We start from the raw sequence: 24698 nt of genomic DNA on the forward strand, positions 1-24698 counted from the left end.
CATCATGAATCATGCAACTCTAGCCCTAATTTTTGAAGTACCTCGCCTATCCTTTAGCATGTACCTATAATATCTCATAAACATCTCATAATATAAATTAATAATGGTATTTTGGGAATGCATTATTTTGGCTCTGGCTGATTGTACACACTGCTGCGTCTCGTTTTCTCTTTAAAACACTTACTCATTTTAGAAATATCATCTCTCTTTATAAAATTTTCTCAATTCCTCAGTTTGAGTCCACACATACCCGAGAGTACATCCGAATTCCTCAAACCAAGGCTCTGATACCAACTTGTAACACTCTAAATTTTCAAACAAAATTTTCATTTTTGAATCACATAAAATCAATATCACATTTTCTCAAAACCACACTATATCAAATGTCAATAACACAATTCAAGAAAACAACTGATAATATCCCATAATCCTCAACATAGTCTCGAACAGGTGTGTACAATCAAGACGACGCCTTCCCGCGATCTTGAGAAGTACCTGAAACACATAACACACAACACGGTAAGCACGAAGCTTAGTGAGTTCCCCAAAATACCACATACACAAATAATAAGCCTCTCATGGCTATAACTTGGCATGGACCCTCCAGTCTCACGGCTCGGTGTAGACCCTCCGGTCATGTGTCTCAGTGAGGACCTTCCTGTCTCACAACTCGGGTTGGATCCTCCAGTCCTATATCTCAGTGAAGACCATCCGGTCTCACAACTTGGTTTGGACCCTCCGGTCCTAACTCAGTAAAGCACAGAATAATACAACATATATCACAAATACAAAATGCATAATATCACATAACTCAGTATAAACACATAGGACCCCCTGGTTGATAACTCAAATATGACCCTCCGGTCACATAGTATTACCACTCAAATAAGTATAGTGAGAAGACTTACCTCGAATGTAAGCAAGTAGATCTAGTACCCCACGAACAGTCTAGACTCCGCCTACATAGTATAATTATCTATAATAGGCAATTTGTAATAACCATTCTGAGATGCTAAGCTAACTCCTCCACTAAATCTCAAAAATGGTGAAAAGACCATTTTACCATGGTCTCTAAGGTGCACAATTGACCAAACCCTAAAAGTCAACGCTCAAGTCAACAGTTCATGTTGACTAAACTCGTCGAGTGCATCTATGCGACTTGTCGAGTTCTTTCGTTTTCTCTGAAGAATAGCAAAAATCCGACTCAACTTGTCGAGTTGTCTCATCAACTCGCTGAGTTGTAGCGCATCCAGTTTATCGGGGAAAACCCTAGCTGAATCTTCGAGTTGGCTCATGCACTCATCGAGTCCCTCTAAATCAATATTCATTCATACTATTCTAAGCATAAATAATGTCCCAACCTCTAGATCTTGCCTCCCAAGGCTGAAATACCACGTAAAGCTGCAAGCTTTACATCCATGCATGGCATCTAGGGCTCGAAATGCCATAATAAGCTCTATATGGGGTTTAATGCATAAAAGCTTGTCATTAGCTTGATAAAGCTTGGATCTTTGGGCTCCAAGGACCTCATACAGTCCAGATCTGATGTTTCAACTTCATGTCATGCTTAAAAGACTCAATAACCAAAAGATGGATGGGAGAAGCCCTAAAACCCCTAGAAAGAGATCTAACAAAAGAAATGATCAGGGTGGTAGCTTTTTACCTCCAAACATAAGATAGCATTGAAGAACATTGGATTCAAAAGTTCCTCGTCGTTCCAAGCCTTGTTGCTCCCCAACCTCCTGGGAGTCGGGATGTTAGATAAACGACATTAATCGTAACTTAATGTATATTCATAACACAAAGTATCAATTATTCTAACATCCATTACCTTTTTAAGTGATAATACTTATTTTTATGATCATTTAATAATATCATATAAACACTTTAACACATATATAACCATATATGGTTCACACAATACATGTTATAAAAAAACATTTAATCCAATATTCCAAAAAATAACAATTTAATTCAAATATAAACTTTCAATAGGAATTTAATATTTTTTCAAAATAATTTGTTTTAAATCGTATTTATGAAAGTAATTATGCATTCACCTGATTTAGGTGGACGACTCGCACGAAAGTTAGATCCTTGTGTAACACTTCTTCTAATGACATGTTTTCTACGAAAACTTAGAAACTCGGTGGGTAGAAGTTCGTCGTTGAATCCTTCATTAGAAAGATTCTTCCATTGCTTTAGCGTCCAACTTAATATACTATAACTATAGAAAGAGATGTCGAATCACGAGGGATCAACATGATTGAGGGTAAGAAAAGATAAGTTTTTAAAAGAGACTTGGGCAAAAAATATGAGAGCATAGAGCCTAAGAATTATAGTAAATGAATTTTCAAAAAGCACTCATATAATTATTTAAACGGCTAAACGACCCTTAATAATATTATTTTAAATAGATTTAATGATATTTGTGCTAAACTAATGTCGAAAGTATTCAATATTAGTCTTATATCGACCGCATCGTCGATACCTTTCTAATGATATATATATATATATATATATATATATATATATATATATATATATATATATATATATATATATATATAAGGTTGTACTCGTTACTTGGTACCTGTTCAGCCGATTCGGTAATTCATGTAGAAATATTTTTAGGGAAATTATATATGTCAAAATCATAAGTTGAAATAGAAAGTTAATTGAAATATATAACAACATTAGATACATGTGAATACCCAAAAACAAAAAAATGCATAATGGTCTCACTTTGTGAATAGTTATTGACAATTTAAGATGTATATGTAGTAATAATCACATATATGTGTGTTAAATAATAAATCATTAAGTATATTATACATATTAATCACCGAGTTGACCGTATTTTACAACACCGCTCAATTCAGTAAGGAGCCGATCGAGGAGTACTCAGGATTCTGCAACTCGCCTCGGTAAGGGGCGAGTAACGAGTACTCGGAGGAGTGATCGGACAACTTGGCGAGTTTTACAACATTGTGTGTGTGTATATATATATATATATATATATATATATATATATATATATATATATATATATATATATATATATATGATTTATACTTTATTTTATTACGTAAATATGCTATTACAAATCATAGCTTTTTTGAACTTCGTCTCAACATTCTGCATATCGACGGATTCGTATTTATGAGGACATCAACTTTCATTTAGATGTAATCGGCTAATTCTCATTCTATCACAAATTTACAAATATGTATCGAATTCTTTGCGCTCAAATAGTAAGGACCAAGTTTTGTCCATAACTTTTGTATATGAGCTCCGTTCTCGACGTTCTCTATATCGACGGATTCATATTTGCATGGAAGTCATATTTCAATTAGATAGTTTTGTCTAATGAGCGATCGATCTTTATTTTGTACTCTATGACATATACTACTATAATATGTTGTTACAAAAAATTATAACTAACTCATACGAAGTCAGATTTAGGAGTTCCTGTTATGAAAGGTCTTGTATTCGCGAAGACTTCAACTTTCCTTCACATTACTTTGGCTAAAAAACAACCTATATACGGTTTTCTTTCTATGACACACACTGCTGTATCAGGTAGAAAGCGAAATTTAGAAAAATCATAACTTTTTCATACAGATTTTGACGTTCTTTAAACTCACAAAATTGTCATTATTTCTGCTACAACTTTCGTTAAGATCATTTATCCTAAATAATATTTTATTGGTAATGTTATTTTATCTCTTAACGATAAATTTTATATTAAAGTTTTCTACAAATATTACAAACTAATAATATTTGTTTACATATCGTGGAAACGATAATTATTTATTAGCTTGTAACGCGTACAAAACACGATTACCCTATTCAACGATTTAAATTGTTCGATAAAATATATAATTACTATTTATTATACCTTAAACGTCTGGCCTGAAATTGCGGGTGTTACATTGGACCAATGATATAACGACAAGACATTTTGGACCAAAGTCTTAATTTTTGACAAACTATAGGGACGAAATTTACAGTTTTATCTATTTAAAACTATAAGAATAAAAAAACTTTATAATCTACTATAATAAATGAAGGTTTTTTTCTACATGTCCTCTTGTCCTTCATTTGGACACATGATATTTTCTAGAATTTTTAAATTTTTTATTTTCCACTTGTCATTTTATTGTATTTTTCATTTTATTAAATTAAAATTCCACATTTAATATGTAAGGTAATATATATGTAAGATATTTATTAGAAAATGTTTATATATATAATGTGTTCAATACATTAAAGTATCATTAATTTTAATAATTTAAATTTTTTCTCATTTTTCTTATAAATTCAAACTTTTCAAATTGTTAAAATTTCATATTTTTTTTTAAGTAAACCCATGTAATACATGGGTCTCACACCTAGTGTAATACATGGGTGAAAGAATAAAAAAAACACGCCTTCTTCATCGAACAATAATTAGCCAATGAGAACAAATAAAAGATTGCTTCATTTTATTCCCTATGAGGCGAGAAGGTGTACCCCCATGCATGGTACCAAACATCACACTTGGGTGCGGTGATGGCGAGCCAAAAAAACCGCATCGGAAAAGGTTAGCACACTCTTTCTCTTTACTTTCTCTCCTCGTTCTTCTTTTCTTTTCCTTTTAATGCTTTCACAACTTATACATTAGAATACGCTAATGCTTTATATTTATTCAAAAATATATATAAAAAGTGAGGAAAAGTGAGGTGTGACCATTTCCAAGATTTTGAGAAGTGATGAAAGAGTGAATGAAAAATGAGATGTTCCTTAAATGGCGGAGCAAAATTGAAGAATGAAATGTGAGTACTCATTTTTTAATTTTGCAAATAATGTTTCTTTCTATTAGACATGAGGATGTACCCTTACCATATGGTGCAGTGGGGTGAGTTGGACATTTCACCGTACCGGACACACCACATCGCCATGCGGTGAGTATGAAAAGAGTTGTAAGATAATAGGGATAAAATAGCCTTGGAAATTCTGAGAATTGTGATTTCACTATCAAGTCAAAGTATTGGGTGGTACTCCCTAATATTTGATTGGATAAGACTCATAAGAGAAAAGAACAGAGAATGAGTGTATGAATTTTCGTAAGTACCAGAAAAAACTGACCAAAATCGGTTAAATACCTTCTTTGTCTGAAAACTATCAAAACTGTCATAAAACAGTTTGGCAACAGTCAACAAACTGTCATAAATCCGGGTTTTCTATAAGAATTAATACCAAGTCAAAAACGGGTCAAATATTCTAAATTTGGATTTCTTATGCATTTTCAATACCAGCCAGGGGCTGCCGCCCCTTGGACCTCGCTCTCATGTGCGCTGCCCCCGGACCCCCGTTCGTTCACAGGCTTCGCCCCTAAATGACAGTCTACTTTTAATCTTGAATAAAATTAAACAATTGTGCACTCCACACCTTCCTTACTTGTTTAATATTTATCAAGATCACTTTTGGTCAACAAAAGTAATCCCATTACACTTAAAACATATTAGTGAAACAAATCACCAACAAACCTCCCCTATTTAAGTGTAATCTTGATTAACTTAAAACAAAAACATAACAAACTGATGCATAAATGAAATATCGTGACGATTGAATTTCACATTAGTATATTATTCATTCCAAATATTCGAATATCAGGGTGTCACTAAGGATTGAACCCTTTCTATTCTAAGTGAATACATGAAGATAATATACACAACAGTTTACATTCTCTAAGTTCTAGCATGACACTATATTTCACTAGCTTGTGTCCCATCCTTCAATAAGCATATCAAAGTCAAGTCCCAACTTCTTAAAGCAGCTAAACTTCATGCTTATATAGGTAGTTCTTTTGTTCTTGTACCTGCAAATGCATTTTTTCAAAGAACTATTAAGAAATAAAATTTCAACCTCCTTAACTTGCAGTACTGAACACATACCTTGGGATGATAATAAAATGTGTTCCAATCTTCAAATATCAAGCTTTCCACATTGAATTCAACATCTAATATTGCATTAGATGGGAATTAGGTATCTCAATATAAAAGATTTAAGTGGACTTTAAACCCATCCTTACAGCCGCCTTGTGCACAAGATCTCTTGCTAACCCTTTGGTTAGATGATCGGCTAAATTCAACTGAGTTCTGACAAACTCCACAGATATCACACTAGTCATGATGAGCTCACGAATCATGCTATGTCTAACACCTAAATGTGTAGACTTTCCATTATAAACTTGACTATAAGCCTTAGCCAAGGTTGCTGCACTATCACATCTGATAGAAGTGGTAGATATCGGTTTGGGCCATAATGGAATTTCATAAATCAAATTCCTTAGCCACTCAGCTTCTTTACCAGCAGCAAACAATGCAACAAACTCAAACTCCATGGTTGAGTTAGTAATACAAGTCTGTTTCTTAGATGCCCAAGAAATGGCACCTCCTCCAAGAAGAAACACCCAACCACTTGTACATGAGTGATCCTCTAAGTTGTTAATCCAGCTGGCATCTGAATAACCTTCCAAAACAGAAGGATATCCACTATAAGTTAAACCATAATTCATGGTCCCTTTCAAGTACTTGAATACTCTACTCACAGCTTGCCAATGATGTGAACTAGGATTACTAGTATATCTACTAAGCCTTCCCACAACATATGCTATATCAGGCCTAGTACTAATCATGGAATACATTAGACAACCAATAGCCCTTGAGTATTCAAGTTGAGACACTGGAGATTCTTTATTAGGTAGAAGCTTAAGACTAGGATCTATAGGAGTGCTAACAGGAGAACAATTCTCAAAGTTAAACTTTTTCAATATCTTCTCAATATAATGTGATTGAGAAATTGAAATCCAATTGTTTCCTTTTCTAATTCTTATACCAAGAATTACCTCAGCCTTCCCCATGTCTTTCATATCAAAACTAGATGATAAGAATTTCTTGGTTTTATCAACTTCTTCTAAATCAGTACCAAAAATCAACATATCATCTACATATAAACAAATCATGACTCCTTTACCAGAAGTATCAAATTTACTATATACACACTTGTCAGCTTGGTTTAATGCAAAACCATTAGACAAGACAACATCATCAAACTTTTGATGCCATTGTTTTGGTGCTTGTTTCAAACCATATAATGATTTCTTCAACTTGTACACTTTGTGTTCATTTCCAGGCATCACAAACCCTTCAGGTTGTTTCATGTATATTTCCTCATCCAAGTCACCATTCAAGAATGTGGTTTTCACATCCATTTGGTGAATCACAAGATTATGTATAACTGCAAGAGCTAATAATAATCTAATAGTAGAAATTCTAGCAACAGGAGCATAAGTATCAAAGAAATCAATGCCTTCCTTTTTCTAAAGCCTTGGATAACTAATCTGGCTTTATACTTATCAATTGTGCCGTCCACCTTCATTTTTCTTTTGAGGATCCATTTACATCCTAATGCCTTGCAATCAGGAGGTAAATCAGTCAAAACCCAAGTATTGTTATGCATGATAGAATCAACCTCATCATGAATTGCCTCTTTCCAGAAATGAACATCCCTAGAAGCCATAGCTTCACTGAAAGTCTTTGGATCCTCTTCAATATTAAAACAATATTGATGTTGAGAAATAGTCACATTCCTTGTTCCTTCAACTAAATATAGTTGAAAATCAGATCCAAAAGACTTAGCTTTTCTAGCTCTGGTGCTTTTCCTAAGTTCAGGTACAGAACTTGCCCCACCAGAAACATCTTCAGCTTTAGTAGTACTCTTGCTGGAAGATTGATGAATCATGTCCCTTGGTCTAGGTATAGATGTAAATCTTTCTTCATCAAAGATAGCATCTCTTCACTCTATCACTATGTTTACAGACATAAAGTCATTATATTCTAAAACATAGAATCTATATGCTTTGGAATGCTCAGCATATCCAATAAAGATACAATCTATACCTCTCTCACCCAATGTTTTCCTTTTGGGTTCAGTGAGCCTTACAACTGCTCTACAACCCCAAACTTTGAGATAACTCAAATTTGGTACCTTTTTACACCAAAGTTCATAAGGAGTATTCTTACTCATTTTATTTGGAGTTCTATTCAAGATGTAACATGCAGTTAACATTGCCTCACCCCAAAACCCTTCACTTAAACCAGAATATGACAACATGGAATTTACCATTTCTTTCAAAGTTCTATTCTTCCTTTTAGCTACACCATTTTGTTCTGGTGTATATGGAGTTGTGGTTTGATGTATTATTCCAGTTGATTCAAAATAATTTGGATCATAATACTCACCACCTCTATCAATATGCAATACTTTTATTAATTCATTTTTATGAAGCTCAACTTGTTGTTTATAAATTTTAAATTTATCAAGTGCTTCATCCTTAGAATGTAGCAAATAGATATAACAATATCTAGATGCATCATCAATAAAAGTAACAACATACTTCTTGTTTCCAAGGGAAGGTGTTTCATGGAAATCACATAAATCACTATGTATAAGATCGAACACCTTGCTTTCCCTAACAACATCTTTGAAAGGTTGTCTAGTGATTTTAGTTAGCATGCATGTTTTACATTTTCCATTATTTTGCATGTCAAAAGCAGGAATTAAACTCATTTTAGACATGTCTTTTAATCTCTTGTAATGAATGTGCCCTAATCTAGCATGCCATAATTCAGATTTATGAAAATTATTGTTACTACTACTAGAAGCCATGCAAATAGAATTATCACTAGAAGGATAATTAATATTAAGCCTAATCATTCCATTACATATATATCCAAATCCCATAAAAGAACCATGTCTTGACAAGATATACTTGTCACTTTCTAACACTTGTTTGTAACCACAGATATTTAATACAATTTCAGATACGAGATTCTTACGAATCCCTGGAACATATAAAACATTGTTCAAACACAAACATTTTCCAGAAGTAAAAGTAAGTAAAACAGATCATATACCCTTGATTGGTTCAGTCGCAACATTTCCCATCTTCACAACAGATCCATCTTCAATTGGTTGAAAGTTCTTGAACCAATATAGATCTTTGCAAACATGACTTGTTGCTCCCGAATCAACCCACCATGCAACTTTATCATCCTGCACATAAAATGCTTCAGAAATCACAGAAATATAATTCTGAATATATTTAGGATTCTGCATGAAAATAGAAATCTAACCTTGTTGCTTTTTCTGGATCCTTGGATCCACTTGGTCCAGCACCATCCTTGTTCACTTTGCGAAGACGACAATCTTTCTTGAAGTGACCCGGTTTGTTACAATTCCAACAAACCAACTTAGCCTTTTTGTTGGAAGATTTGTCATCCTTTCCTTTAAACTTCCTTTTTCCATTAGACTTCTTGGGATTCTTTGAACTTTCTCCTTCCACCATGTTCACAGAAGAGGAACCAACTTGGTTCTTGCCTTTAGGATTGTTATCAAGTTCTTGAGTCCTTATGGACTCTTCAATCCTTAAATGGCTTCCAAGTTGAGTCAAAGTCAATTCCTTTTTGTTATGTTTCAAATTGTGTTTAAAATCCTTCCAGGAAGGGGGCAGTTTGTCAATTATCACAGCCACAGAAATGACTTCATCTATTTTTAAATTGTGTTGAGCAAACTGTCCCAGAATCCTCAACATTTCATGGAATTGTTCCATAACAGGTCTGGAGTCAATCATCTTGTAACCCATAAAGTTACTAACAAGAAACTTCTTACTATAAGCATCTTCAGCCATGTACTTGGATTCAAGAGAATCCCACAGTTCTTTTGCAGATTCGAAATTTTGATAAATGTCAAAAAAAGAGTCAGACATATCATTGAGAATATGACCACGACATATATAGTCATCATTTTCCCACTTTCATCTTCTTCTTGTTGCCTCCAAAGGTTCATCTTCAACAGATTCTGGTAAGACTAGCATGGGTGTACTCAGAACATACACCACTTTCAGAGTGGTAAGTAGAAACTTCATCTTCTTCCGCCATCTACGAAAATCTTGCCCTTCAAACTTATTCAGTTTTTCAAACTTACTTGTCATTTCCTTCATAGAATCACCACTTGCCATGATCACAAAATACTTTGATTTTTGTAAGATCATAGGGATAAAATAGCCTTGGAAATTCTGAGAATTGTGATTTCACTATGAAATCAAAGTATTGGGTGGTACTCCCTAATCTTTGATTGGATAAGACTCAAAAGAGAAAAGAACAGAGAATGAGTGTATGAATTTTCGTAAGTACCAGAAAAAACTGACCAAAATCGGTTAAATACTTTCTTTGTCTGAAAACTGTCATAAAACAGTTTAGCAACAGTCAACAAACTGTCATAAATCCGGGTTTTCTATAAGAATTAATACCAAGTCAAAAGCGGGTCAAATATTCTAAATTTGGATTTCTGATGCATTTTCAATACCAGCCAGGGGCTCTGCCCCTTGGACCCCGCTCCCAGGGGTGCTGCCCCCGGACCCCCGTTCGTTCAGGGACTTCGCCCCTAAATGACAGTCTACTTTTAATCTTGAATAAACTTAAACAAGTGTGCACTCCACACCTTCCTTACTTGTTTAATATTTATCAAGATCACTTTTGATCAACAAAAGTAATCCCATAACACTTAGAACACATTAGTGAAACAAATCACCAACAAGAGTCATCGCACGGGCATTGATCACCACATTTTCTTCTTCTTTTCTGCTTTCAATGTTTTAGTAGCTTGTACATTACCATATACTAATGTTTTATATTCATTAAAAAGAACAAAAGGAGTGAGGAAGTGAGAAATAACCATTTTTTAATTGTTGGAGAGTTGAGGGAAAAATGAGAGTAAAATAAGATAATGCTTAGGTGACAAAGTAAGGTGAAGGGTGAGTATTTTCCTACTTCAAATACCGTAAACAAAGCAGTAACTTACGTTTTTCTTAAATGAAGTCGTGATCTTTTTTATTTGTTGGTAACTTCAAGTCCTCCACACAAAACTTTTATGGTCATAACACTAAATTAAAACGTTGAATTAAAATAAGGGGTAAGAAAAGGGAAACGATATTAATTTTTTATGACATTGCATCTTTGTAGGTGGTTGACAAAACAAAGGCATTGCCGTCGTACGGCGGGACTGGGAGGTGGGCCAACGATAGGAGCTAATGGATGCGTGGGTTGTAGTATATAAGTTTCCAATGTCATTTTAGTTGGATATGATGCAAATGAACCTGATTTGATAATTAAGTTGCTTGTTTTGAACTTTTTATAAATAAATAACCTAAGGAAATTTGAATCTAACTGATTTATGATAAATAAATATGAGGGTCAATACATGGCTATGTGCAATAACTCCATCACTCATGAAAAGGGCTGACTTCAAGAATTAGATATCATAAGATTTGATTAAATGAACATGGAGAATGACTTACTTCCAACTCCATCCCAACCCACTTCCAGTTTTCACTTCACTTTTACATAATAAGTTTTACAATCGAAATTAAAATATTTTCATCCTTAAGAGTTTTTAGGGAAAATCCTAGAAGACACAACATATTATATTCTCATATGTAAAAAAATCATTATGCTGTTGTTTTGTATAATAAAATCATTTTATTAGTGATTATGTCTAAAATGATATTTCATAACCAACAAAACCTTCGAGAGTGGTTACCTAGTCTATGTGGTTTTAGAAATCTCAACTTGTTATCCTTCAAACTTCAATATATATAAAAAAATTTATGTTATTATTATATACAATAAAACCGATTTTATTTTCTGATTTTGTAGACTAAAACGTTTTTCTTCCCCTTTATTCCAAAAAAAATCCACTTCAAAAACACTTCGTAGGAATTGGACCAACTGCCTAAATTATGAAATACCTAGCTATCTCCTAGAAACCATCATAAGTTCATCATAAATATCTCGACTAATTACTTCGTTACCAGTTACCTACAAGTGTTACTGATTCATATCATACATAATTCATATCGTCGTCATTTCTACAATTGGAGTATGCTTATGTTAGGGGTGCCAAACCCAACAAGTAATAGGGATACAATAGACTTAAAAAAAATTGCTAAATTGCACTAAAAAGCAGTACAATGCAAGCATGGTCGATCCTCAGAGACACGAGATAAAAGTCTATACCTCTTTGCGCAAGGTACTTTGGCTACAAAAAGGGCGGTTTTGTTTGAAAATATAAATAACAATCTACTTTTCAAAGCATGTTGAATATTAAATATATTTGTAAACAAGTTGTTGAAATGATTCTAGTTCTAGTTCTCAATATTGTCATTTAACTTGATTATGCATTGATGTAATTCATGATCATTATTCTATGTTGGTACTGAAAGATACTAACATGCTCTAATATTTCTCGCTTGCCAAATTATCTAATCAACACACACTCTTTGATTAAACATAGCTTCACTAATTCAACATAAATACACTCTTAGATTTTATTGAAAATCCACATTAAGTTTTGTATAAGCTTCACAACAATGTTCATTTCTTCTTATATGCTCAGAAGTGTGAAAACATATGATATATGTTCTACAATAAGAAAACATATTGCTTGTTACATATACATGGCCAGTCAAACATAAATCAAATTCAAGGATTGTAGTTAAAACAAGAACATAATCACTAGAATAAAATCATAAACCAAACATCAAGCCATATATATCAAATCAAACGATCAACATATTTTGAACTAGAACTAGAAACGAGGGTTGTTAGCCATACATGGCTAAAAACAAATCTAACGAAATGATGAAATTGAAAGTGTTTAATGCTTACACACTAATAATCCAAGTCTTTGCAATGATTAGAAGCATTCATAATTCTCCAAAAATCGCCCAAAAGTACTCCAAAAACTGTTTATGTAAAAAATGAGCCAATTTCCTCTAATTTAGCACAAGTGGTAACCGCCGTCAAAAAAGCACACCACAGTGCTGTTTGGTTGTGAGTTTTTGTAACATCCCAAAATACGGTCCCAAAAATTTCATTTTTAAAATAGATAAAATAGTATTTCCAAATATCATCAATACATCTCAAATAACCAATGTATCAAATGTCATAAAAATCAGAGTAAAACATCATATGTGGAATCCTAATGGTGTGTGCAATGCAGTCAACCAGAGCTTTTGTTTTGCAACTAGAAGTACCTGAACCATAAACTGAAAATCGTAAACACAAAGGTTAATGAGTTCCCTAAACTACCCCATATCATACATAATAAATCATACAGTAGGACCTCGCCTGGCATCGGGCCCCGATCGGCATCGATCCCCGCTCGGTATATAGATATATTATTCTTAGGCCTCACCTGCTATATACAAACCATCAATATCACATAATCATGCTAACACATAAAATGATCATAAACACTAGCATATGTTCCAGTCCTCAGGCTTCGCCTGGCATCGAGCCCTGCCTGGTATACATAGTAGCACATAACACATGCAAGGGTCACGTAGACCCCTAGCACCCTAACATAATCAATAAGGGTCAGCATTGGTGCCTTACACCCACTAAAACCCAGTGAGGAAACTCACCTAGAAATCCGAACGATAGCTGAATAGTTCCCGACTCCGAATATCAGCTCTACCCACCACCTAACAACAAATAGCGACCAATCCTTAGATACATCATAGATGACCTCAAGTACCTCTTATGTCATACTTGGTCAAAGACAAATGTCAAATGTCAAAGTCAATAGTTCGTGTTGACCCAAGACGCCGTGTTATCCTTTAACACGTTATGTTTCTCCATCATTTACAATGTCGGGGAAAAACCAAGCCAACATGCCGTGTTTACCAATAAACACGTCGTATTCGACTGAAATCCAACAACTTAATGCATTAAGTTGACTTCATCGAATCTAAGACCTCCAAAGCTCAAATCTTGACCAAAATGATATCTAGAAGGGTAAAGTTTCCAACTTTACCCCTAGGGACCACTAAAATGGGTCCAAAACCCAAACCATAGGCTTAAGGGAGGGAGAGAGAGAGAGAGAGAGAGAGAGAGAGTGAGTGAGTGAGAGTGAGAGAAAGAGAGATGACTTAACCATTAAGCTCTTAATCTTCAAGACATAGCCCCAAAATGCAGATCTGACACCCTAGAGCTGGATGACCACGTAAAGTTGCCAAATTTACATTAATGCTTTCCAAATAGAAGCTCTAAAGCTCAATAAGGGCTTAATAAAGGACTTAATGCATGAATGAGACCTAGAATCTTATAAATCTTTCACCTTTAAGCCAAAGGAGGTCACAAAACGCTTAGATCTAACAGGACAACCCATGAAACAACATAACTCTTTAGACAACCTAACAATAAGCCAAAAACCATATTAAAACCCCATAAAAGAAGATCTAATCAACAAAAAAAGCAATGTATGAAATTGATACCTCAAGGAGACTGCAACAAGTTGTAAGATTTTAGATCTATGGCCTTCCTTCCAAGCTTGGTACCTTCAAACTCCAAAGCTCCTTCAAAGGGACACAAAAATCCACAAGGATCCACTTAAAACCTCAAGAACACCACCAAGAAGGCTCAATATTCAATTTAGGGCTTTAGGTAATAAGGAGGCTAGTAAGGAGGCCGGTCAAGGGGACATAAGACCTTTAATTAGGGTGCAATACCCTAAAATTTAGGGTTTCCTTCCCAAGCTACCACCATGCCGTGTTGAGGCACCTCAACATGTCGTGTTGGTTCATTAAACTCCACGGCCAAAAACATCTTGACGCATCGTGTTGAGGCCACAACATGCCATGTCCCAAAGAAAAACATAAATAACTTGGAATTAAAATCATACTGGGAAATCAAGCATTACAGTTTTGGCAATAATCGTGTTTTTGGGCTTACGACTGTGCTTTTTTCTAAAATTCAATTGGCATTTAATCTTTACCTCGTCTTCATTCAAACTTCAACCTAAGTCGTGTTACTCAAATATATTATGAAAAGGACAAACACTATCCATATCGATGTAACATAGACCGCATTTTAAACGCAATCCTTTGTTATGATAGTGTGCAACGACTTTAGCTATATCTTCATGTTTTCTACCACGACCTAACCGATCCGTATTCTCTCTATGCTCCATGGTTCATCATCCAAGCTCCATGATCTATGTTCCATGTACCCGTAATGCCTACAAAATAATTAAAAATGACGAAGTACCAAACATTCCGAATAAAACATGCAAGTGCCCTAGTTGTTAACTAAATTCAAGAATTAAGAACTAAAATGCGGCGAAAAGATGGAATATGCAAAATAGGTGCATAAAATGCACCTAACAACTTAGTGTCATGATGGCTACGAGCTTGAATGCTCCCAATATTTGGAGATATTACCAGGACTATGCTAGACTATTATGCATTAAAATTATATAATAGTTATCATCGCAAAGCAATCTGATAAGCAAAAAGAGTTACGGTGATAAGACCTTCTATAATTTTGAAGCATAATAGCCCAACATACGGCCAAGCATATCTTTAGATTCTTGGCATGTTCGAGATTGTAGTAATTGATGTGCTAAGCATGCTCCATTTGCATAAATGGTGAGAGTATGAATATAATACTTATGGTCTAAATCATTTTCGTTTGCAAATAATTTGTAACATAATTATTAGAAACTTAGGATGGTTTCTAAAGGATATATAGGTATTCTGTAATTCTGGAAAGGTGTTTCTGAAGAGATAATTTGTTGAGTTTTTCTAAAGCCACGTTGGCTAGGTAACCGGATGTCAAGGGTTTTCCAATGACATAATATTATTTTATATATGATCAAAACATAAAACGATTTATTGTACAAAAGAATAAAATAATGATTTTTTTGCGAATTGAATGATAATAGGTTGTAGTTTTATAGGATTATACATTGCTTTTTTATATCAAACTCTACACTTAACACTAGGAATATTTTTAAAAGACGAAATTAAATAATTTTATATTTCACATTCAATCCCATTGATACTTTTTAATGTTGAAAAACACAATTATATCCACAATTATTTGAGAACTTGCATAAAGAAAATCAATTGGAGGTTCACACAACTTGGCTGCTGGTTTGGGCCAAGATCCATAGCTCTCATGGAGAATTCAATTATAGTGACCTAATGCTCTACAATATAGTCATTGACTCTTCGTCTCGCATCAAAATCACAAAATTGTTGACTATAAGTCCTCAAGCGTGCATGAGGCATATCTGTAGATGAACACGTTTTCCCTACGAGATGGTCTCCACCTTTGGAAATCATTTGTGGTGGGTTAAAATAGCTAACATGGTCCTTTTAGATCTAGATTTAATTCTTTATTTCTCCTATCTTTATTCGTTAACACACTAATGAATTTGTAAAGCTTAATTTTCGTTGATCAATATTTACAAGTTTCTTATTTCTCCGGTGGATATACATAATGGTACCATATAAATGTTCATGTCTCGTATGTTTATTTCTCATATGTATGTATTTGATATCATGGTACATGTTGCTCTAATTTATTAGATATTTTATCATACCATGTATTCTAATTTATTATATGTTTTGATTGTTGATTTTTATACACTTATTAATGGTATTTGGATATGTTTAAGGACTTCAACAAATGGTATCAAAACCTTTAGGTTTTAGTGGACTATTTGAGTATTTTCTTGTTTCTAAAAATACCAAGTGTTTGATAAATATTTATGGCTAAACAATAAACATATAACAGATAAATTAGTTTCTCTTAAACCTCGTCTTCTTGTTAAAATATAAATGTACACAATAGTTTTGGGGAAATTATAAAATTTGTTAAGATACTCCTCATAATTAGTACAAGTTATGGTATATTCAACTTTTTTGAATTAATGTCATCTATATTACCTACCACGGTATCCTCCCAGCATGTCGTCGTGATGGGTTCTGATTCATGGACAAAGACTCGACAATCCAACCATAATTCCAATGTTTAGTATCGTGATCATGTTTTTCACTCAAAACGTGTTAGCCCTAATATTCATTCCTTCTACAATACAAATCTCCCATATTACATAATCCTAAGAGATTTATGGCATGATTGTGATTGAATTGGAAAAATCACTTATATTTTTATATCTAATAAGAGGTCACGATTAGGTAAAAGATTTCGCTTTGTTCGGTTCTCCGGTGTGACTAGTAATGATGTTATAATTCAATAACTTTGTGATCTTTGGTTTACTTACCATAAGTTTTTTGTTTCCCTCCCTAGAGCTATGAACCCTGGAAATCTGAAATCAGAATCTCCAATGCCTCATTCTCGTAGGGTTTCGTCCAAAGTGGAGAAATGATATCCCCGGATAACTCTTATGCAAGTGTTGTTAAATGGCCACCTAATGGTCGTGGTGATTGGATTAAGACTCATGTTGATGACATTTTAGTCATTCCGTCTGGTGATTTTATAGTGGAAAAGAGAAAATGTGATTGTCTGGTTAAAGTTAGAGATTTCTACTCATTACCAAATATTCGTATGCTTTGCTATGATGAAGGTTTTGAAGATTTTGATCTAAGATATGCTGGTGGGTATTGGGTTATGATTGAATTCAAAGTGAAAGAGGCATGCACAAATTTCATGACTTATGATGGTTTGAATCATTGGTTTGTTGAAAAACAAGAGCGGGATAGGAATTTTACTCCTCTTGAAAGACTTGTGTCGCGAGATATCGAAGGAGTTCCTCTCCATGCATTGAGTAAGGATGCTTTTAGAAGAAGTCTAGCTAAGTGGGGGTATATTGCTCATCTTGACGATTATCTTAGTGAAGATGTTTATAAGAACCAGATTTGTATTTTGACCATATTCCAAGGAATTATTTCGGAAGACATTAAGATCAAGGTTGATGATTTAGTTTTTACTATTCACATCAAAGAAGCTTCGGGATAGGCACCTTATGTCTCTTCTTATTTTCCTAAATCTACCATGGAAAACCGTGAAGCACAAGGCCCTTTTGATGAAGATGAAGAATTTCAATCTAACCATGATAACAAATATGTTTCTGAGGACCCATTTGGCATTTATGATAGTTGGATAATATGAAAAAGATGATGATCTTAATAATAAGAAAAAGTTAATAGAGGTGGAACTCTTAAAAGCGGTATTCTTGATCCATGTGAAGAAGTGAATGGAAAAAATGGTAAAGATCCCATGCAAGAATTGGTCTCAACTAAGTTGAATCAAAAGGATAAGGTTTCATCTCCCAAAAAAATAGGAGATGGGTAGATATTTGGGTTATACAATGGATGTGTGCTTTGATCGGGTAATAAAAAATTGTACAAGGTCAGTGAAAAATAACCTAGAGATATGACTTATATCTCAATTAACATTCAAGGAGTGGGTTGTAGAGTTAAGCGGGTTTGGATTAAATCTCTTTTCCATAAACATAAAGTCAATTTTTTTTTATCTATCCACGAATCGAAAATGCCTAAGGTGGACTTCGGTGTGTTTTTCCAATGCTTTTTCTCCTTCTCGTGGTGCTTCGAGTGGTATTATTACCATTTGGAATCCAAACGTTATTTCTCATAATAGCATTGTGATTTCAGATTTATTTGTGTTGGTAGAGGCGAGTTGGAGGAATTTGGGCCTTAATATTATGTTTATTTCATTTTACGCTCCTTGAGATATGGAAAGTAAGCGATGTCTTTGGGTCCAACTCCTCCATTTGATCTCGAATTTTTCTGGTGAACGTATTATTATGGGAGATTTTAATGTTGTTAGAAATGAACCGGAAAGACGGGGTTCCCAATTTAATCAGGTGAATGCAAAATTGTTCAATAATTTTATTGAGCAAACTGACTTGGTTGATATTCCTTTGGGAGGTCCTAGGTACACTTGGAGCAATAAATGGGGATCAAATTTTAGTAAACTGTATAGATTCTTGGTTACTGACGGTATACTTGGGCATTTTCCTCATCTTTTTGGTATGGTTTTGGAGAAAAAAATCTTGTATCATCATCATATTCTTCTTTTGGAGCATATTGTCGATTATGGCCCTTCCCCTTTTACGGTGTTTCAGTATTGGTTTGATATGGATGGTTTTGATGGTATGGTGAGACATTCTTGGGCCTCAGGTTGTGGAGGCTAATAATCATTGGGTTATATTTAAGAAAAAATTGGAAGCTCTTAAATATAACATTAAATTGTGGAATTTCTCTTCTCAGGACCGGTTGGTATAAAAAAGAAAAGATTTGCAGGTGATTATTGAATCCATTGATTATCGGTTAATGCTCAATGATAGTTCGTCGGTTTTGTGTGAACAACGGGTCTCTGTTCAAAAGGAGATAAATGAGTTAGATCATATTTCTAATATTGATATAGCTCAGAAGGAAAAGATTCATTGGGGGTATAGAAGGGGATGAGAATTCGAGTTATTTTCATGGTGTTGACAATTGAAAGATAAGTTAAATGACAATTCGTGGGGTGTATAGTGATGGTATTTGGGTGGATGATCCAGGGCGGGTGAAAGCCGAATTTCAGAATTTCTATCAGTATTTGTTCTCTCACCAGAAAGGGAATAGACCTAATACTGATGCTTCTTCATTCTCTTCTCTTTTGGGGTCTGATTTACAATTTATTCAGGCCCCTTTTACTAGAGATGAAATCAAAAGAGCGGTTTGGGATTGTGGTTCTTCTAAAGCTCCGGCACCGAATGGTTTTACTTTTGGATTCATAAAGAGATATCGGGATGTCTTGGAGGATGATTTAGTGGCTTTTGTTACTCATGTTCATTCAAAATCGTCTATCCCTAAAGGTTGCAATGCTTCTTTCTTTACTGTCATCCCTAAAGTCAAAAACCTGAAGTCTGATTGTGATTATAGACCCATTATTTTAATTGGTTGCCAATATAAGATTATTGGTAAACTTTAAGCTAACAAATTGGCGGTGGTTATTGGGTCTATGGTTATTCCATAACAGCCTGCTTTTATAAAGGGTAGACATATTTTAGATTGCCCTTTCCTACTTAATGAGGTTTTTGCGTGGTGTAAAGATTCTAAAACTCTTATGCCGATTTTTAAATTGGATTTTGAGAAAGCTTATGACTCTCTTTCTTAGGACTACCTTCTTGAAATTATAAGCATTATGGGTTTTGGGGCTAAGTGGTGTGGGTGGATCATGGAGATGTTGAGTTCTACTCGAGCCTCAGTTCTGGTCAATGGGTCTCCTACTTAGGAATTCTGTATTCAAAGAGGATTGAGGCAGGGAGATCCTATTTCCCATTTTCTTTTCATTTTGGCTATGGAGAGTCTTGATGTGGCACTTCTTAGAGCTTGGGTGATAGGTGTTTTTAGGGGTATTTCTATTGGTGATATAGAAATATCTCATCTCTTTTATACAGACGATGTTGTTATTCTCTCTCATTGGGGTCTGGATGATGCTACTCGTATTATCTGTATCCTTAGATGTTTTTTTCTTGCTTCGGGTCTCAAAATCAACCTGGATAAAAGTATATTGATTTGTGCTTGAATTCATTCTTCTCAGGTGGTAGAAGTGGCTAATACCATGGGTTGTGTTTATGAGTTTTTACCTTTTACTCATCTTGGGGTTCCAGTCGGTCAAAATATGGACCGGGTGAATTCTTGGGCTCCTATTACTGATATATTTTGCAACATGCTTGCGAAATGGAAGGCTAAATGCCTCTCTTTTGGTGGTCGCCTTACTCTCATCAAATTGGTGTTAGGTTCTTTGAGTAGCTATTTTATGTCAATGTTCCCAACTCTGGTTACAATTATTCATGAATTAGAATCTTTGACGGTCATATGTTTTTAGGGAGCTAACCTTAACGATAGAAGGATGCATTGGGTGAGATGGAAAAAAATTATGGCTTCTAGAAGGGTTGATGATCTTGGAGTTGGAAGTCTTTTTGATTTTAACAGAGCTATGATGTTTAAGTGGCGGTGGAGATTCTTTCATCATTTTGATCTTCTATGGTTAAGGGTTGTCAAATCCGTTTACGGAGTTGATGGTGGTTTTTCTTCTCTTTCTTCGTGTGGTTTGTTTTTTAGGCTTTGGAATAATCTTATTCACATGCTTGTGGATCTTACAGGTCATAGAATTGACCTTCTTTCTGTATGCCCTTTTAAGGTAGGAGATGATGTTTCTACGAGTTTTTGGCATGAAAAATGGTTACTTGACAACCCCCTTGCAACTGCTCTTCATAGGATTTATGCCTTGGATAATTAGAAATTTGCTACTATCAGGGATCGAGTTGGTATAAGTTGGGACCCAGGAACTCTTCATCATTTTCCTAGGGGAGGAATAGAGAAAATCCAGTGGGATGTTTTTTTCGGAGACTATGAAAAACCATCATTTGGAGGACAGAATGGACAGTTTGGGTTGGCTTGCTGATACCTCAGATGTTTTTTCTGTTTTTGTGGCTTGTTCTATTATTCATTCTAGCATGCTCCTTTTCCATGGTGTTGAGACAAGGTGGAATAATTGGGTTGCTATTTATCTCAATTTCCTACTTGGAGGATTAGATCGGAGAGTATCCATACTAGGGAGAGATTATCGTATCACGGGGTAAGGTGCAGTCGATTTTATGTCCAGTGTGACATACGTTTGTTGAGACTATTGATCATATTTTTGCAGGATGTATGAAGATGATTGATAATTTGAGCAAGATTTCTATTTGGTGGGATGTTTAGTTGCCTGAGCATCTTACAGTTTCTGATCTCCTCTCATGGTCTAATTCTCTTCATTCGAGACACGTCAACATAAGGTTTTTGATGCGGTGGTGATAGCGGCCTTTTGGTGTCTCTGTAACTTTCGAAATTCCACCATCTTTGGAATGGTGTTACCTACGAAATCTCTTATTTTCGATGATATTGTTGAAATGACGTTTTTTTCCAATTGGTGTAGTAAAGATAAGCTTGTTTGGACTGATTGGCTTCATAATCATGTTTTAGTTTATATTTTGTTGTAATGTGTTTTTTTCTACCTTCTTGCTAGTTTTCAATAAAATCTTCTGTTGTTCTACAAAAATACCCACTATTAACCATTATAATGATGGATGTCACCTCATTACCACATGCTACCACTAAAACCATGAGATACCTACCACTAAAACACCATTCATACATCAATTTCTTTTAATTTAAAAATACATTAAAAACATTTATACTAGTATTTTCATTGAATTAGAATACCACATTACATTAAAAAAATTTACATCAATTAAAAAAATGCAACGTTAAATAAAACCTAAAAATTCCAAACATAACAAAAACAACTACCTCCTATTCCTATATCGGGTTCGAACATACTATTTTATCGCGATAAGTATCCCTAAGTCTTCGCCTTCGAGATCGTCCTCTTTCATCTTCAATATCTTCATATATATTTTTGTTTGAAGCTTCGTTTGTGCCTCTTGAAATAACGTTTGCGCTTCTAGCATATTTTTCCACCTAACTCATCATCTTCGTCTTGCTCTTTTACATTTGGACATATTAATCAAATTTATCTCCAAAATGATCGATAACGCTATATTCGAAACCGATGAACCCACTTTTTTGCTTTATTTCTTCCACCGGGTCGATAAAAAGGTTGCTAGTCTTCAAGATCTATTAGATTATCATTGATGTTGATGTGTGTTTACCCGTCAGATTGTCGTGATGTTGTATCGAGGTGTCTTCAACGCTTTGAACCCGAAGAGGTTTGTAAATTTCTTTTGGTTTGCTCTTTCCATTATGGAGTATCTTTCAGTTTTAGCCACAATTTGAGATATGGAAAAGCTTTGCTCGTTGTCGTTGTTTTTTCATATTGATCCAAGGTTACCTTAAACATATCGAAACCGCTTGACCCACTTTCGTGTAAGTTGTTGAGGTGGTTGTAAAACTTCCTCCAAATTTGGTACCTTTTAGCCTCAAATCATGCCGCTTCGAGTTAGTTTGGTTGTAAGAAAGTTGTGTGTAAATAGCAAAAGAGAATAATGGTGTAAAAATAAGGTTGTCTATTATGGTATTTTTATATGTTAAATGATTGTTTTTTAATAAATGTCTTTTTCTTTTTTTGAAAAAATGGCCGTTGACTAGCTAGTCAAAAGCTGAAAACAGTCAAATTGCCTTCGTTAGCCGTTGTCACTCGTCTTCGCCAAAACAACCATCAACAAAAACGTCCAACCACAAATAACCGGAAAGACCTCGATTGTGGCCACAGATGCCTTTGTGGTGGGTATTGCAGTGTGTCTAAAGAAATATTTTAAAAACGGGCTTGAACCAGTCGGTCGAACCGGTTAGACCGGGAACCGGGAAGGAAGTGGTTCAACTATTACCGGTTTTATATCTATTTCTGAACCGGAACAAACCGGCAGGTTTTTACAAAAATCTGGTTAAACTGGCTGAAGCGGTTAAATTGAATACAAACAAATGAAATTGAAACATTTTGCATAATAAACTTTGATGTGTTTTCACATCAATTAAAATTTTTCTAAATAAAAATTTATGAAGTTTTTTGATGTATTGTATTCATCTAGGATTTTATTTTCTTTTTTAATGCATGTAGATTAAAGTAAAACATATGGTTATATGTTATTTTAATATATTTAATTTAATTTACAACTTATTTTTTATGTGTATTTTTAATATTTGAATTTGTAGACATCAAATTCTTGATTATATATATATATATATATATATATATATATATATATATATATATATATATATATATATATATATGTATGTACACGTAGAAAAATATGAAAAAGAAAATGAAAATTATAAAAAACAATTTATTTAACGGTGAAACCGATTGAATCAAAAATTGATTACCAAACCGATTCAACTAAAAAATCGATTTTTAAAACATTTTTCTATAGGGTTTTAGATGTAAATTGTAGGCGTATAATCAAAATTTATAATAAGAAAAGTAAAGGTAGTAGAGGTGGCCACGTAAGAGGAGAGGGGAAAGGGAGGAGCACGTGCAACATGTATTTGCTAGCCTACCATTAATCAAATCCTCGTTGTTTATTGGGCTTTGTTGATCCCTATGCCGTTATTTATATATTATTTTTATTATAATCATTATTATAATTTTACTTTTTCTGAAAATCTGGTTTGACTTCCTCCCAACCAATTTTGCCATTTTTTAAACAAAATTTTATAAAAATATAATATAAAAAATCACTAAAATGACCAGAAGTTATATATATCCGTATGATCAGTTTATCACCTACTCATCTTTTATTACATGACAACCAATCTAAGTCACGAAAAAAATTTGGAAGCACATGAGATTATTTATAAACCTAGAGAAATTGAAAAGAATAAGATGGTGATCACAAGAGGAAACGCACTCCTTTTTATTTATTTATTAGTTTTATTAGGGGAAGATAAGCAATAATAACAACACCAACTAGTTAAAGTAAAATGGGTAAGCTTCTTATGTGTGTTCTTATATATGAGATTGAAAAAAAAACAAAGGAAAACACACATCCTGTGTGTGTGTACGCCTGTGTGTGTATACGCGTATACATAATCAAGAACAAATGAAAGGGGGACTGTTGGAGTTATAGAGAGCTCGAGGAACATAGCCGAAAAAGAGGAATGCATGTAGACCTCCAAAGTTGGACCATGAAAGATGCAAAAACAATGACCGATTGGAGAGATATATAAAAATACACATAGAATATATAAAACGCAAATGTATATTCATACACATCAACATATGCTATGCATTTAGACGTAATTAATCATATCGCATACCAAGTACCAA

At 34.2% G+C, this 24698-nt stretch overlaps 1 protein-coding gene across 1 annotated transcript; it reads left to right on the forward strand.

Moving 5' to 3' along the window:
* The first annotated feature begins 18681 nt into the window (after positions 1 to 18681).
* LOC145002099 (uncharacterized) lies at positions 18682 to 21167 on the forward strand. Its single transcript, XM_078961399.1, has 7 exons — positions 18682 to 19035; positions 19148 to 19152; positions 19225 to 19329; positions 19415 to 19760; positions 20323 to 20376; positions 20466 to 20657; positions 20754 to 21167. Exons 1-7 carry the CDS (start codon positions 18682 to 18684, stop codon positions 21165 to 21167), a joined length of 1470 nt encoding a protein of 489 aa, XP_078817525.1.
* The last annotated feature ends 3531 nt before the right edge of the window (positions 21168 to 24698 follow it).

This window comes from Lactuca saligna, chromosome 1 (genome assembly GCF_052625555.1).
Source record: "Lactuca saligna cultivar CGN05327 chromosome 1, ASM5262555v1, whole genome shotgun sequence".
Lineage (NCBI taxonomy): Eukaryota > Viridiplantae > Streptophyta > Magnoliopsida > Asterales > Asteraceae > Lactuca > Lactuca saligna.

What these genes read in the sequence shown, in the direction of transcription:
- LOC145002099 (XM_078961399.1), top strand. Translation starts at nt 18,682, where the DNA reads ATGGGAGATTTTAATGTTGTTAGAAATGAACCGGAAAGACGGGGTTCC. An exon ending in AAGGAAAAGATTCATTGGGG is followed by an intron (nt 19,330 to 19,414) that starts GTATAGAAGGGG and finishes TGGGGTGTATAG; the next exon opens with TGATGGTATTTGGGTGGATG. An exon ending in GCAATGCTTCTTTCTTTACT is followed by an intron (nt 19,761 to 20,322) that starts GTCATCCCTAAA and finishes TCTTTTATACAG; the next exon opens with ACGATGTTGTTATTCTCTCT.